Genomic DNA, 17,440 nt, shown 5'->3' with positions numbered 1-17,440 from the left:
CCACTTCATTTAGTAAAACATATATTCTGATTAAGCTCTAAAGGTTTTTTCCATATGTGAATGAATTTCGTGGCCTAAAATTGAGAAACGAGTAGTCTTTGGTAGTATGTAACATGTGACTTAGACTGGAGTTTGTTAAAATTCTGCCTAAACATTAGAACTGATTAATGTTTTTACTTTGCAATATCAGAAACTAAGTAAGGCCACTGCATAAAGCAGCCCTTATTGCATTTCCTTTTACTTTTGCTCAGTGGAAATTAAATATATTTCTTCTTACAATTGTATCATCCCTCCAGATACTATACAGAATTAATATATGTGGACTTAATATTTATAATTTTGATTATTCTCAAGAGACCTCAATGCTATGACATGTATTTCGTTGGTAATGTTGAGGAAGGTGAGTTGGAATGGTGGCTGCAAGTTATTTTAGCAGAGATATAAGTTTAACCTTCCACTTGGTATCTGTATGTCAGTGCAAAAGTGGTAGTAGTGATAGTTAACAACGAAATTACTAACATGACCTGAAAGTAGTTAGAGAAAAGTGATTTTATTTCTACTTTTAGTGTCCCTGTAGTTAATTTACTCATCTGTTAGTTCTAAACACTTTAAAATGGGTCACAAATCATAAAATATGAAGATGTAAAGATGTTTTACAGATAGATGTTGAGAAAAATGAAATATACCAGACATACCATAGAATCATTATTCATTCTACTTTCTTATAAAAGATTCTTTTAGGAATGTTTCCCCAAGTTTTCATTCAGTCCTATTTATTGAGTACTTACTATATGTTAGGCATAATGGGACCAAAGCAGATGTGGGCTTTTGTTATGGAATTTATAATCCAGTGTGGTAGTATCCAAGCTTTAATGCATGCTCTCTAAGGCAGTGCAGGCTAGTCTTTTGGAATATGGGAAGAAATGTTATATAATTTTATTTTCTTTCAATATTTCAATCCCTTTAAAATGTTTATTTTGGAGACAGGCTTACATAACATATTTGCTCAAAAATGTTGAGTTGAAGCAGGGTGTGGTGGCACATGCTGTAATCCCAACAGCTTGAGAGGAGGAGGCAGGAGGATCGAGAGTTCAAAGCCAGCCTCATCAATTTAGCAAGACCCTAAGCAACTTAGTGAGACCCTGCCTCTAAATAATAGACAAAAAAGGACTGGAATGTGGCTCAGTGGTTAAGCATCCCTGAGTTCAATCCCCAGTACCAAAAAAAATGTTGAGTTGGTAAGGGTACAGAGAGTAAAAATTTGAATCCCCAAAGAACAATTTTACTTTTTTTTTTTTTAACAGTTTCATTGTATTCTGCTGTGCATTTGTCACATAAATTTGATCACATTCCTCAGTGGATGTTTTATATTGCTCTTTAACATTTTCAGTGTGGATTAAAAACTGAAGTTTTGAGAATTGTTTTTTAAAATTAGGATAGAGCAAACAAACTTCAGAGTTTTTAAACTTCATGTTGAAAAATTTGTATACTCAATAAAAATGAGCTGTTATAGTCATAAAAAACATAAAATTATGTTTGCAGGAAAATGAATGGAACTTAAGATCATTATGTTAAGTGAAATAAGCCAAATTCAAAAAGTCATTTGCCTATATTTTCTCTCATGTGGATGCTAGAGAGAAAGAAGGAAAAGAAAAGTATAGGGTGATAAGTAGAACAGAAGAAAGGGACCAGAGGGTAGAAGGATTTGGAAGGGGGAGTGCTAGGGAGTGATGTTAGCCAAATTATATCATCATATTGTGTGCATATATGAGTATGTAACAGTGAATTCCACCATTGTATACAAGTACAATGCACTAGTAAAAAATGTGGAAAAAGTAAATAAATAAATAGAAAATGAACTGTTGAAGTGAATATGTGCATAACTTTTGCTTAATTTTGTATTTTGGAAATGTTGTATATATTTAACTGCGTAAAATAAATAAAATATTTTAAAATTTTGTCTATATAGAATCCTTCAGTTTCCCAGACCAGTTAAACTGGGAGATCTGAGATCTAAAGCCAAAATTGCCTTTGGACAGTCTATGGATCTACATTATACCAATAACGAGGTAAACAAATACAGTTTAACTTTTGGTAGTCTTTATTTTAGAATAAGTGTGTGCATTTCATATCATTTTAGGACTTTTGTGTTTTTATTTAGTTATTGATAAGAATATGGTATGTTAGACAAAATATCTCAGGTAAATTTGTAAATTCTAACTGATCAAAATGGATTTTTTCCCATTATGGAGATAATAGAAGGTTCAACTGTTGTGCAAATAATTGAATAAGAGTCTATGCTAGCAGGAAATATATGTACCACTTGGTTATACTTTATATGTAACTACTTATATATTTTTTATTTTTATTCTATTATTTTATTGCTAAATGATCTTTTTCTCTCATACTGTACTTGGCTGCAGACAATGGAACCTTGGTAGTCAGACAATTTAGTTGAAACTTAAAGGATTATTTTCTATTGGTTAGGACAGATTAGATTGTTATGTTTGGGAGTCAGAACATGTGATTTTAAGGGCTCTGGCACTGAAGAACAGCTTCTCCTGGGGTTGGCATTATAGATTTGTAGTATGAAGCAATTTATAAATTAATTGTTTATATGTGAAGTTCTTTGAAGGAAATGCATTGTGTTGATGAATAAAGACAAGGACAGTAGGTATTCATGGTATTAAGGAAGTAACTGAGGTGGTGACATTTTTTTTCCTTGAATAAATAATTTTTAAATTCTTTTTAGCTATACATGACAGTAGGCTGTATTTTTACATATAAACATGCAGTGTAACTTATTCTAATTGGGAAGATGGTGACATTTAGTAAATATCTCCACTAGACACGGAAACATTAGTATGAAACCCTGCAACAAGTTTTAGGGGAAGAATGTTGCTGGGAGAGAAAGCAGCTTGAGAGCAGTTCATATAGAGATCCTAAAATGGAAAAGACTTGTATGTTTTAGAAATAGGGAAGGTACCAATGGGGATAGAATAACAGTGGAAATCTTGATAAACTTACCTTAAGAGAAAACATGTGAAACTGCTTTGTAAATGTTAAAGCACTGTTCAAATAAAACATTTGAAAATAGTAGATTTTAAATGAGGTAATTATTAATTTAAAACCAAATTGAATACTAATGTAGCAAGTAATGCCTGTCTGAAGAAATCACTATATTATTTTGATAAAGTAAAAATCCATATCCTCTGTAGTAATAGCTTGAAATTTTATTTTTCAAATACTTGTTGGATTTTTATTTAGCCATAAACACATCTTACTGCTCAGCCCGATCTTGGCACTTTATTTCTGTACATGCTGGTCTGATTTCTAGCTGCCAGCCCTTGGGACTCTGAGGGATTTCTAGAATTATGACCCCAGGGTAGTGCAGATGAATGGACTGCGCTTGCTGAAAGTGATAACTTGCTGAATAATACACCCTTCATGAACCTCCTTCCTTTCCTTGTTTCCCCCATTCCCCTACCAGTGTTTCCTAGTATCTTTTTCCCATATAATAAATTTGAATCCTTATTTCACAGTATGATTCTAGGGAACCAAGACATCACTCTGTGTGTGTATATGTGTGTGTGTGTGTGTGTGTGTGTGTGTGTGTGGTCTCAAAGTGTATCATGGGAAAACTTTCATATGCCTAAATACATTAAGACTACAATATTGTCGCCTGGTAGGTTAGGCACAAAAAATGGGGTTGTTTTGACATTTGTCCATATTGTACCTGTGCTGACTCCTAGAATAGCTGGGTTTTTTGTTTGTTTATTTTGGTTTTTTTTCCCTCAGTTCTTCCAATCCCCCCACCCCCGTCCTGGGTTTCTAGAGTATTGGCATCAAGTTGTCTGATTTTGTAATTTCAGGAACTCTTTCTTATTTTCTTTAAAAAAAAAATTGAATATTCTTCTCATTTTAGTTTATTTTTCTCGTGCTTTTTAAAGGGATTTTATAAGTGATTCTGACATTATAAAATGTGAGAGGCCTCTTTGCAGGAATGTAGTAGAGGTAGTATTAGGGTAAGATTGCATTTAAGATTTCTTACAGCCCCGAGGTTATGTGAGAATCTATTTTCAGTGAGCTAACCAGTCCTGATTCACATCAGAATGTTGTCCCAAACCGAACCCAGGATGTTGTATTTTGGTGGTACTAGGAAAAATCTTATAGTTTTCCTTCTCTACTATCTAAAATAAGAAAGATCTTAGAAAATCTTTCCTTTGCCTGAACACCTCCATACCCATCCCAGCAACACATGATACATATAGCCATCACTTTATTAGGTAAAGAGGAGCCAAACCAACAAATTCAGCCAATCTGGGGCTGGGGTTGTGGCTCAGTGGTAGAGCACTTGCCTAGCATGTGTGAGACACTGGGTTCAATCCTCAGCACCACATAAAAATAAATAAATAAATAATACAAAGGTATTGTGTTCATCTACAACTAATAAATTAAAAAAAATTCAACTAATTCCAGCTTATTTTTTTTTTAATTTTTTATTGTTGGTTGTTCAAAACATTACAAATTTCTTGATATATCATATTTCACACTTTGATTCAAGTGGGTTATGAACTCCCATTTTTACCCCATATACAGATTGCAGAATTACATCAGTTACACATCCATTGATTTACATATTGCCATACTAGTGTCTGTTGTGTTCTGCTGCTTAAATTTCTTGGTTCTTTCAATTTTGGAAAACTTGGTATTTATGAAATAATGTTCATTGTCAAAAGAGGAATTCATGTTATGCTAGAAAAAATATTTATAAAGAAGTAGAATAAAAATAAAATAAATGGTTTTTTGCTTGTCTACAGGTCCATAAAACTACCACCCCTTATATGGATTGTTTTCAGATTTGATTATGTAAAAAAAGGAAGATAATTTTGTCTCTATTAAGTTCTATTTAATATATACTTATAATATGTATTTAGACTTAATTTTTAGTTTTATTTTCAGAAAGGATTTAGAAACGTACTTCTGATTTACCAAAAATAAGCCAGAGGGAAACAAATTTCATGAATGAGGCTAAAATGATTCACCAAACAAACAAACATTCTGTGATTTATTTAGTATAATTTAGATAAGTTGGAACTTATTCTTGACTCTGTCTTCATTTTACATTTTATAACAGGTGACATTAAGATGTGAGGGATCATATCAGGATTATAAAAATAGAGTATTGAAGATAGGAGCAAGATAATACAAACATGGGGTTGGGGGCATAGTTCTGTGGTAGAATGCTTGAGGTTATGGGTTCCATTCCTAGCACCACAATAAATAAATAGATAGATAGTTTTTGTTTAAAAATAAAGATACACAAATATGGTTCATAATTGATAGGAAAGTGAAATGGATTTAATTAAGCAAATCAGTAGATCAGGCTTGAGCTCTGATACCAAACAGTTTATTAGAAAACATTTCTTACAGAGATAAAAGAGCCCAGTACTTAGTTGATAGCTTGTAGTAATATACAATTAGCTATAAAAATAAATTGGAAATAAAACTTGTACAGAATAAGTAAATGCAAGCAGAATGAATGGTGGAATTGATATTACTCCTGGATTATATATGTGCCTAGCATCTTCATTAAAACAAGGACCTTTTTTAGAGAAATCTGCACAGAATGAGTGTACAGTATGCCAACTAGAAGGTTTGTGTGCAGATTGAGCTCATTCGTGTGATGTTTGGCAGGCCACTGTGCCTGAAGTTGGGGATCCTTATCCTTAAGGGATTTTTTACTATAGAGGACCCCAACCTAAGTGGGCATCACATTTTAAATGGCCCAGATGCTATACTTAGTAGAGTTTGTTAACAAGTATGGTATTTGTTTTTATCTTATCCCTTTTTCAGTGAAATGGATGTACTTTGATGTTATTAATAGAGTTTTCATAAGCCTCTAAGTTGACATTCTTTTTGAAAAAGAAAAGTCATTTTGTTTTTCTTAAATTATGTGAGTCACACTTTATCTCATAGACCTCAGGTGCCTCTGTCCTGTATAACATTTTATTCACGAGAGTGATACCACCAGTTATGGCTTCTGCTCCCTCACATGTTGAAGTATAACATTAGAGAAGTACACTGAGGCAAGTATATAAAGCAGGGTTATTTAAAAATATACTCATTTAGAATTTAATTCTAGTAACAAATCAAAGAGTATTTTGAGATTTATAATTCTCTTGTAATAGATATTCATGAAAGAACTTGACCTGGTGAGATGACCACATGATTCCTTATGTTTCTTTTTATTTAGTTGGTAATTCCATTAACTACTCAAGATGACCTGGACAAAGCTGTAGAACTGCTGGATCGTAGTATTCATATGAAGAGCCTCAAGATATTACTTGTGATAAATGGAAGTGCACAGGTATGAATAAGGGATTTTTTCCTCTCCAGGAAGAATTTATGGGACTTAATTCTATAAAAGTTAATATATGAAACAAGTATATGTGTGTGTGTGTGTGTGTGTGTGTACACGCTATCATATCTCTACCCCTCAAAACTACATACTCAAAATTACAAATAAGAATAATATACTATATAGAAATAATATATAGAAACTGACAGCTTTGAAGAATCATGTTAGGATTAAATGATTTTTTTTTAATAGAATTTCACTATGTTGCCCAGGCCATCTTTGAACTCTTGAACTCAAGTGATCCTGTAGTCTCAGCCTCCTGAACAGCTGAGATTATTGTCATGGGTCACTATGCCTGGCAGGATTACAATTTCTAAGAGTAGAAGATTTGATAACAATATATAATAACTAGGTTGTATTTGGTAGGGGAGAGAATTCTGCTTAAAGCCCTTTGGGAAAAAAATAGCACTCATGCCCTTTTTCTTTTGTAGGCTACTAATTTAGAACCATTGTCATCACTAGAAGGTTTGGATAACGCAGGATTTGAAACAGAGAGGAAAAAGCGGCTTTCCATAATAGGTAAGAAAGCTAATATCTGAGTCAGGAAATGGTTGATTTCTCAATTTCTTAATGGAGGGCAACACCTAAACATATTCCTAAATAGCACCCCATTTCTATACTCTGCAATTTATCTAAGTTAACTAGTTTTTAGTGTCTGTTGTTCCTTGGAAATTAGTTTTACATATTATAGTATTAGCAATCTTCAATCAGGATTCTTTGTATGTATATTCACAGTACTTTAATGTTCAATAAATTCAAATAAAGCCTTGTAAGCTTTTAATTATATAAATAGAATAGAGGGACTGGTTGCAGTAGCACACTCCCGTAGTCTCAGCAGCTTGGGAGGCTGAGGCATTTGTTCCCAAGTTCAAAGCCGGTGTCAGCAAAAACAAGGCACTAAGCAAACCCAGTAAGACCCTGTCTCTAAATAAAATACAAAAAACAGGGCTGGACAATTCACAATAGCTAAATTGTGGAGCCAACCTAGATGCCCTTCAGTGGATGAATGGATAAAAAAAGTGTGGCATATATACACAATGGAATTTTACTCAACATTAAAAGAGAATAAAATCATGGCATTTGCAGGTAAATGGATGGAGTTGGGGAAGCTAATGCTAAACTGAAGTTAGCCAATCCCCCAAAAACAAATGCAGAATGTTTTCTCTGATATAAGGAGGATGACTCATAATGGGGTAGGGAGGGGGAACATGGGATGAATAGATGAATTCTAGATAGGGCAGAGGGGAGGGAGGGAAAGGGAGGAGGCGCAGGGGATTAGCAAGGATTGTGGAATGTGATGGACATCATTATCCAAAGTACATGTATGAAGACATGAATTGGGTATCAACCTACTTTACGTACAAATAGATATATGAAAAATTGTGGGATATATGTGTAATAAGAATTGTAATGAAAAAAAAACAAAGTACATGTATAAAGGCATAAATTGGCACGAACATACTTTGTATACAAAGATATGAAAAATTGTGCTCTATATGTGTAATAAGAATTGTAATACATTCCACTGTCATGTATTTAAAAAAAAAAAAAAAAACAGGGCTGGGCATGTGGCTCAGTGGTCTAATGTCCCTGAGTTAAATCCCCAGTAAACCCCCACACACACACACTCACAAGATAAAAGAAGAGAGGGGGAAAAAGTAATTCTAGCATATTAAAATTAATAGACTAGATTCTTAAGTTCCTAAAACTTTCTGTAAGGTCTTAATAATTGAAGAATGCAATCACAATAAAGATTGCCAAAAAATATCACATTTTGCCTTTATTATACTTTCTTATTATTCAGTTTTTACTTACCATTAATAATGTATTGCTATATTTTTTTAAAAGATAGACTCGATATCTTTATTTCTTTTTATGTGGTGCTGAGGATCGAACCCAGTGCCTCATATGCATGAGGCAAGTGCTTTACATATATTTATCAGGAATATGTTTTAATTATATAAATAGAATAGAGTTATAACCCCAGCTCCTGTATTGCTATAATTAAGGTTATGATATAAAGAAATAAAGATCCTATGTGCTGTATCATAAGGTGGCCTTAGTAAGGTTTGGGAGAGGCAGATGTGTTTTTTCTTTTTTTTTTTCCAAAATATTTATTATCTAGCATATCTGAAAATGACCTCAAGAGTTTGATGGATTATTTACATATCTGTTCAGAAACTATCATTCACCAGATTTTCACCTTGTATGTCAATAAGCCTAATGGACAAACTGTTTAGTTTAAACAGCCCTCAGATGTGTTTTTTCTTTTTGGTACTGGGGTTTGAACCTAGGGGCACTTAACCACTGAGCCACACCCCCAGTGCTTTTTTTTTTTATTTAAAGATAGGGTCTTACTGAGTTGCTAAGTACCTCACTAAGTTGCTGAGGCCAGCATTGGACTCACCATTCTCTTGCCTTAGCCTCCTGAGCTGCTGGGATTACAGGCATGTACCACCAAGCCTGGTGGCAGGTGTGCTCTTAACTCTTCAGTTCTATGTGTTGTCTTCAGTTTGTACAAAGTGTTGATAATGTGCATTTTTTAAAAAAAGATAAAAGCATTTCATTATTCAAAACTACTGATATGTGGTCATTAAGGATAGCATGAGATTATGTATTTGAAGGGCAAAAGTAGAAGAGGACAAAAGGACAAATAGGAAACAGAAGAGTGGGACAAAGCAAAAGATTTGATTAGGATACCCCATTTACAATAGCCTCAAAAAAAAAAAATACTTGGGATACCTCTTTCATTAAAGATGTGAAAGATCTATACAATGAAAACTAGAGAACCCTAAAGAAAGAAATCAAAGAAAACCTTAGAAGATGGAAAGATCTACCTTGCCCTTGGATAGGCAGAATTAATATTATCAAAATTACCATACTACCAAAAGCACTATGCAGATTTAATGCAATTCTGATCAAAATCCCAATGGCATTTCTCATAGAAATAGAAAACACATTCATGAAATTCATCTGGAAAAATAAGAGACCCAGAATAGCTAAAGCAATCCTTAGCAGGAAGAGTGAAGCAGGTGGCGTCACTATACCAGACATTAAACTATACTGCAGAGCAATAGTAACAAAAACAGCATGATATTGGCACCAAAACAGACTGGTAGACCAGTAGTACAGAATTGAGGACACAAGAGACTAACCCACACAATTACAATTATCTTATATTAGACAAAGGCACCAAAAACATACATTGGAGAAAAGATAGCCTATTCAACAAATGGTGCTGGGAAAACTGGAAATCCATATGCAACAAAATGAAATTAAACCCCTATCTCTCACCATGCACAAAACTTAACTCAAAGTGGATCAAGACCTAGGAATTAAACCAGAAACTCTGTGTTTAATAGAAGAAAAAGTAGTCCCTAATCTTCATCATGTGGGATTAGGCCCCAACTTCCTTAATAAGACTCCCATAGCATAAGAATTAAAACTAAGAATCGATAAGTGGGATGGACTCAAACTAAAAAGTTTCTTCTCAGCAAAAGAAACAATCAGTGAGGTGAAAATAGACAGCAAATCTTTACCCCTCACACATCATGTAGAGCACTAATCTCTAGGGTATATAAAGAACTCAGAAAGCTAAGCACCAAATGAAACAAATAACCCAATCAATAAATGGGCCAAGGACCTGAACAGACACTTCTTAGAAGAGGATATACAATCAATCAATAAATATATGAAAAAATGCTCATCATCTCTAGCAATTAGAGAAATGCAAATTAAAACTACTCTAAGGTATCATCTCACTCCAGCCAGAATGGCAGCTATTATGAAGACAAACAATAAGTGTTGACAAGGATATGGGAAAAAGGCACACTTATACATTGCTGGTGGGACTGCAAATTGGTGCAGCTAATACGGAAAGCAGTATGGAGATTCTTTGGAAAATTGGGAATGGAGCCACCATTTGACCCAGCTATCCCTCTCCTCGGTCTATACCCAAAGGACTTAAAAACAGCATACTACAGGGACACAGCCACATCAATGTTTATAGCAGCACAATTCATAATAACTAAACTGTGGGAACCAACCTAGATTCCCTTCAGTAGATAAATGGATTAAAAAAATGTGACATATATATATACAATGGAATTTGATGCATTAAGCTGATGTTTTAAATTCCTTTTAGATTAAAATTGTACTGAATACCTCTGTCTTATTCTACCAATAAATATTTTTGTTGTTTGACCTTAGTGCTGGCATTAAGGGGAAAAAAAAATCAGAAATTGACTAGAATTACCAATAGTGCATTAGCATGCCCATTACTAACAGAGGTTAAGAAAAATGGGCTACCAAGAAAGGAGATGGAGTGCTGGGTGCAGTGGCACACGCCTGTAATCCCAGTAGCTTGGGAGACTGAGGCAGGAGAATCTGGAGTTCAAAGCCTACTTCAGCAAAAGCGAGGCACTAAGCAATTCACTGAGACCCTGTCTCTAAATAAAATACAAAATAGGGCTCAGGATGTGGCTCCATGGCTAAGTGCCCCTGAGTTCAGTCCCCAGTACCTACCCCCTAAAAAAGAGGAATTTTCATAGTCTCTTTTCTCCCTATTTCCTTTTAGTAGTAGAATATATCAGTCTTTTATAACCAGTGGTATGTGGAAGAATAAAAATATTAGGGTTCAATTTGTTCCTTTGGCTATTAGTTAACAGAGCCTCAATCAACCCTGACTCAGATTGAGCCCCTAAACATTTTACAGATAAGTGTGAATTTGGTAATTACCTTGCTCTCTTTCTCACTAACAAGTGCTGGCATATACTTAAAATGACCTGTTTACACAAAGATAAAGCTTTTTTGCTAGTTTAATTTCAAAAAATTATAAGGTGAGGGAGAAATTATATTCATAAACATAGCATTATTTCCAAAGAACCACATTAAAATAAGATGGATTTTTATCTGATAAGAATTGTGATTAATTAAAGGACTATCTTAAATGGAAGCCAGATTTCTCCATTTTTCTAAACTACAAAGAAATTTAAATTCCAGGAATATGGTTTGCCACACAGACTTAATTTTACGTGCCCAGAAATATAGTCCAGGATTCCAAATTTAAAATACCCTAATAGGGACTAAATGACTTAAGAAGTAATCTCACTTAAGGTATCTAAAGATAAGAGGAATGGAAAGAATATCATGGAGACAAATGTGGATAGAATTCATTTGTCATGAATTATTTTATCACCACAACATTTTTGCAAAAAGGAGAATTAGTCCCATGTTTACAAACTAGGAATAGGTGATGATCTTGTAACTTTCCCAATGACACTCAGCTGGTAAATAACTTGAACCAAGATTAAACTAAGGTCTGACTCCATGCTTTCACTACATTATGATGCTTTCTACAAGTTATGTAAAAAGTTTACAAATATGAATTATCTGCAATAAATTCAAAAGTGGTGGTATTTATTTATCTAAAATTCCATCTGGCTGGGGTTATGGCTCAGTGGTAGAGTGCTCACCTAGCATGCTTGAGGCACTGAGTTTGATCCTCAGCACTACATAAATGTAAAATAAAGATCTTGTGAAAAAAAATTCTATGATATATCATCAAATATAATGTAGTTGTCAACAGTCAGAAGAGCACCTGATAAGTATAAATGGATATCACAGTGAGGTTAATAATTAAAGTAGGGTGGGAGTTTAGAATGGTTGTAAGAATATCTGAAGTTTTACAAACATGAATGTTCTGATAAATGTTAATAAACACTGGGTTTCATTTGCTTAAATTATTTTGATATAGTTCAGAAATACAGACTATTTAGTATTTTTTGGTACTGGGGATTGAACCCAGGGATACTTTGCCACTGAGCTATATCTTCAACTCTTAATTTTTTGAGATGGGGGTCTCACTAAGTTGCTAAGGCTGGCCTTAAACTTGTGATCCTCTTGCCTCAGCCTCCCAAGTTGTCAAGGTTACAGGCATATGCCCAATTAGCCTATTTAGTTATACTCCAATTTTTTTCTTTCTGATATTTATAAATCACATAATTTTCTTCCTTTCAGGTCCCACTAATAGAGATAGAAGCTCTCCTCCCCCAGGATACATTCCAGATGAATTACACCAGGTAGCCCGGAATGGGTCATTCACTAGTATCAACAGTGAAGGAGAATTCATTCCAGAGAGCATGGACCAAGTAAGCTGAAGTCAGATGTTATTTTTCATTTTATTTAAAGGGATATTGGTAAAAGTCAGTGTGATTTGGCAAGTATCTGAGTGTGTGTGTGTGTGTGTTGTGTGTGTGTGTATTTTCTCTTCTCCAATCCTGTATCTTTCTTAAGTGAACAAAATCATTTAAAAAAACAGGAAACTGCACATTAACTTGTATGTGCCTTTATGTATTGAAGTATACAGAAAACTGCTGAAAGGCTACCTTTCTTAATATTGCTTACCCATAAATGAATGAATGAATGCATTTGTTTTTAATCACAGGGATAACTAGCATTCAGATTTTTTATATTAACACTTGAAAGAACAAAATTACAAATATTTAACTTTATGAAACTGAGGTTTGTGAACTTTTTATAACTTTTCAAAAATAATTCAGTATTAAAATGTTTTTATAGAGTTGCTATTATTTCCTTAACATTGGATGATCACACTACTGCAGTAGTAGTCACTGTGTAATTAGTCTCAATTAGGGTGGGGCCATCATTCAGTTTTCAGTAAGTAAAATTATATGAAACATTTTAGCTTTAATTATTTTAAAGGACTATTAGGGAACTTCGAAGTAAGCCTACCTGTGCAAGACATTTAGAAATGAATAACTCCGGAGAGTGACTGCTATTGGGTATGGTTTCTTTTGAAGGTAATGAAAGTGTTCAAAAATTGTGGTAAGGGTTGCACAGCTGTCCGTATATCAAGAGCCATAGAATTATGCCCTTTAAATGAGTTAGTTTTATCTCAATAAAACATTTTTTAAAGACTTTTGGTTGTATCAGATTGAATCATGATGGAACTCTTTATTTTCCTAGATGCTGGATCCATTATCTTTAAGCAGCCCTGAAAATTCTGGCTCAGGAAGTTGTCCATCACTTGATAGTCCTTTGGATGGGTAATGTCAATTGTAGTTTTGTTTTTTAATACATATGAGTAATATACACATATATACAGCATGTAGAATTATCAATAACTCTTTGTACTACATTTATGGGAATATAGTTAATTGATATTTGTTCTTACTGATGGTGAATGAAATTCTTCATAGTGCAGATAAATCCCTTAACCTCATGGAACTCAGTGTTATTGGCTAAAATGATCTGATGATACTGTTTTAAGTGTTTCTGCTTGCCAAAGATGTGTTTGAAGCCAAATGCAAACTTAGAATTTATGTGTGCTTATTTTTAAAAACTGTACTTATGAAACTTATCATATTTTTTAATTGATTTTATTTTTTAAATACATGACATCAGAATGCATTACAATTCTTATTACACATATAGAGCACATTTTTTTCATATCTTTGTATATAAAGTATGTTTACGCCAATTCATGCCTTTATACATGTACTTTTTTTTGCATTACAATTCTTATTACACATATATACCACAATTTTCCATATCTCTGTTTGTATATAAAGTATGTTGACCCCCAATTCGAGTTTTCATACATGTACTTTGAATAATGATGTCCATCACATTCCACCATCCTTGCTAATCCCCTGCCCCCTTCTTTCCCTACCACCCCTCTTTCCTATCTAGAATTCATCTAATCCTCCCTTACTCCTCCTCCCTACCCCACTCTGAGTCAGCCTCCTTATATCAGAGAAAACATTTGGCATTTGTTTTCTGGGGATTGGCTAACTTCACTTAGCATTATCTTCTCCAGCCTCATCCATTTACTTGCAAATGCCATGATTTTACTCTCTTTTAATGCTGAGTCAAATTCAATTGTGTTTATATGCCTCATTTTTTAAATCCATTCATCCACTGAAGGGCATCTAGGTTGGCTCCACAGTTCAGCTATTGTGAATTGTGCTGCTATAAATATTGATGTGGCTATGTCCCTGTAGTATACTGTTTTTAAGTCCTTTGGGTATAGACCGAGAAGAGGGATAGTTGAGTCAAATGGTGGTTCCATTCCCAGATTTCCAAGTAATCTTCATACTGCTTTCCATATTGGCTGCAGTAATTTGCAGTCCTTCCAAGTAATCTCCATACTGCTTTCCATATTGGCTGCAGTAATTTGCAGTCCTACCAGCAATGTATGAGCGTACCTTTTTCTCCACATCCTCACCAAATTTAATATATTTGGTTTTGGAGATTTCTTGAGTTGCTTCCCTGTTAGGATTATGTTCATCCTGGCACCAGAAATAACTTAAATTCTTTGTAATTGTGGCTTAGTATGTTGGTTGACATTTTAAAAATTCAAATACTTTTTGTGTAATACAGGGATGTGAGCAGGATCAAGTAGCAACTGTGAATTTTTTTTTATAAATGTGCACTCTTCTGATTGTAATTGGACATTGTTCTTGGTAGTCATACTGTATCACACAGTCAGTATTAAAATCTTCACTTATTTAATCCCTAGAATTGCTTTATGAATTTTTTTATTTGGTTTTAGGGATCAGTTGTCTATCTACATGAAACTCTTGTCTGTGTCAGTGTCTGCCTGAAGATAGACATTTAAGAAAGTTAGGGAAGTAGTAATTAGAAAACTATATAGTGAATACTATTTGGAATGTACTCTCCTGAATGCTTACGTGTGTGTGTGTGTGTGTGTGTGTATTTGACGAGTTTGAAATTATTTCTTTTATACAGATGCAAAAATGATCTTGGTTATACAGAGCTTGGCCTGATAGGTGTTTCTAGATAACTATGATTCCAAAATGCATCATTCTTACCACTATATAGGTTAATTTTAAAAGCCGTATGCAATATACATTTTTCCTATATGTATCAAATAAGTGTTTGTAAAGACCCACAAACACACAGATATGGCTTAAATATTTTTTACATTTTATTTTAATATTTAATTTAATGTGACATTTTCTGTTTATAGAGAAAGCTATCCAAAATCACGAATGCCCAGGGCACAGAGCTACCCAGATAATCATCAGGAGTTTTCAGGTTAGACTATATGAATTCTAAATATTTAAATATTTATGTTACAGTAATGTTTTAGCGGGGGAGGAGAGAGGGAAGATTTTTGAAAAATCAAAAATTTTGTCCGTATACTTTTCATCATTAGAAACACTTGACTTTTTTGTGATGTAGCTTTCTTATGTCTTCACAGACTATGATAACCCTATCTTTGAGAAGTATGGAAAAGGAGGAACATATCCAAGAAGGTATCATGTTTCATATCATCATCAAGAATATAATGATGGTAAGTTTCTGGCAGTTAGATCATAACACTTTGGAAAAATCTCAAATATAAAACTAAATAGAAAATGTTAGGAAAAATTTCATTTGTGTAATATAAAAATTGTTTTTGAATCAGTTTTCTGGTTTTAAAAAAAGCCTTTTTAAGGAAATTGGGTCATAACTAAAACTGTAGTTACATTTTAGTATTGTTTCTAAAATGTAATAATACTTATCTTTCTTTCTTTTAAAAGGAGTAATTTGACAAATTCCACAATTTAAAATATAGAATTATAATATACAATAAAATATGGGGGAAAAGGAATAATTTTAAAATGATTAATTAGAAAATTATTCCTTGATGATAAAATTCATACATGTATTGTCCATTTTAGGGGAAAAACTACCTATAAACTTTTTAGTTTTTGTTTTGTATTTTAAAATCATTGGAAATGAGAATAAATTATTTTTTTATCCAAAAATGAAGGGCTTCTATTTTGTAGTTTATTTTGTGTGTGTGCATGTATGTACATAAGTTACTATTTGAATTTATGTTTAGATCCTAGTTTTTTTTTAACCCCACAATTATTGCCATTTCAGTTCTTTAGCCTAGTTACCAGAAAAATGTCTGTTTCCTACCATATAAATTTTAAATACTTTAAAACTAAATCATATTAACAAAAGGAATAAGTTAATTCTGTTTTCATTTTGTAGGTCGAAAAACTTTTCCAAGAGCTAGAAGAACCCAGGGGACCAGCTTCAGATCTCCTGTGAGTTTCAGTCCTACTGATCACTCCTTAAGTACTAGTAGTGGAAGCAGCATCTTTACCCCAGAGTATGATGATAGTCGAATAAGAAGAAGGGGAAGTGACATAGACAATCCTACTTTGACTGTAATGGACATCAGCCCACCCAGCCGTTGTAAGTAACAAAAATTGTCATAGTGAAATGTATAGCAGAACCTTGCAGAATTTTATAATATTAACAGGAATAAATACCAAATGAGTATTCATGGTAAGACAAGACTTTTCAAAAGAGATCATACTTGCATTTTGTGCTTAAAAAAAAAAAGAGATCATAATGGGAGTTTCTAAAAATGGCCGGAATGTCTGGTGTAATAATGGTATTATTGCTGATTACTCTTGTTAATTCTGTCCTTCATTTTTATTAGAAAAAATGTTATCAGCTATTCAATTTGTCATCTGTTCCATTCCATGTATCCTTGTCAAATTCCTAAAACTGAGATTTCAAACATGATCTCTAAGATATAGTCTAATGGGATAAATGGTATATAGAGAAATAAATATAGTATTGCATTTAATGTAGATCTAAGACCTGAGTAGAAATTCACTAGTTAATGAAGTGACATGTATAAGAGGCCATGACAATTTGAAAATTGAGAGTAATTCATATTTGCTAATGTGGGAGATAGCTTACTTAAATCATAGGAATGGATTATAGTGGTAACTAAGGCTAGATTTTAAAGTATTTGGACTTTATCAAAGATTCATTCTTAAAGATATTTATTGCAGTAAAAATTGTATGCTATGAATTTCTCCCTATTATGCTAGTGTTGTCATACTTTAGTTTTTATGTCTATAACCCCACACTATGTTGTTTTTTTCTTTGCTTTAGACAGCTGTATTTAAAGTGATAAAAAATAAAAGAATATCCTTAATATCCTTTATATATATATATATATAT

The 17,440-nt window shown here is 33.3% G+C and overlaps 1 protein-coding gene across 2 annotated transcripts in view; it reads left to right on the top strand.

The window, feature by feature from the left end:
- The window catches only part of Map3k2 (mitogen-activated protein kinase kinase kinase 2), a 36,795-nt gene that overhangs the window by 5,983 nt on the left and 13,372 nt on the right, over positions 1 to 17,440 (top strand). The window contains exons 1-9 of one of the 2 annotated variants that reach the window (XM_048812139.1): positions 152 to 400; positions 1,970 to 2,069; positions 6,257 to 6,370; positions 6,853 to 6,940; positions 12,440 to 12,570; positions 13,409 to 13,488; positions 15,435 to 15,502; positions 15,669 to 15,761; positions 16,451 to 16,657. In XM_048812139.1, the coding sequence (XP_048668096.1) occupies positions 2,043 to 2,069; positions 6,257 to 6,370; positions 6,853 to 6,940; positions 12,440 to 12,570; positions 13,409 to 13,488; positions 15,435 to 15,502; positions 15,669 to 15,761; positions 16,451 to 16,657 (808 nt within the window). In that variant the 5' untranslated portion in view covers positions 152 to 400; positions 1,970 to 2,042. Of the gene's footprint in view, positions 1 to 151; positions 401 to 1,969; positions 2,070 to 6,256; positions 6,371 to 6,852; positions 6,941 to 12,439; positions 12,571 to 13,408; positions 13,489 to 15,434; positions 15,503 to 15,668; positions 15,762 to 16,450; positions 16,658 to 17,440 lie in introns of those variants that run through there. The other variant, XM_015479084.2, reaches the window with a different exon arrangement.

The sequence above is a fragment of the Marmota marmota genome, unplaced genomic scaffold (assembly GCF_001458135.2).
Source record: "Marmota marmota marmota unplaced genomic scaffold, marMar, whole genome shotgun sequence".
Taxonomy (NCBI): Eukaryota; Metazoa; Chordata; class Mammalia; order Rodentia; family Sciuridae; genus Marmota; species Marmota marmota.
This window is presented reverse-complemented; position numbering and strand designations above follow the sequence as displayed.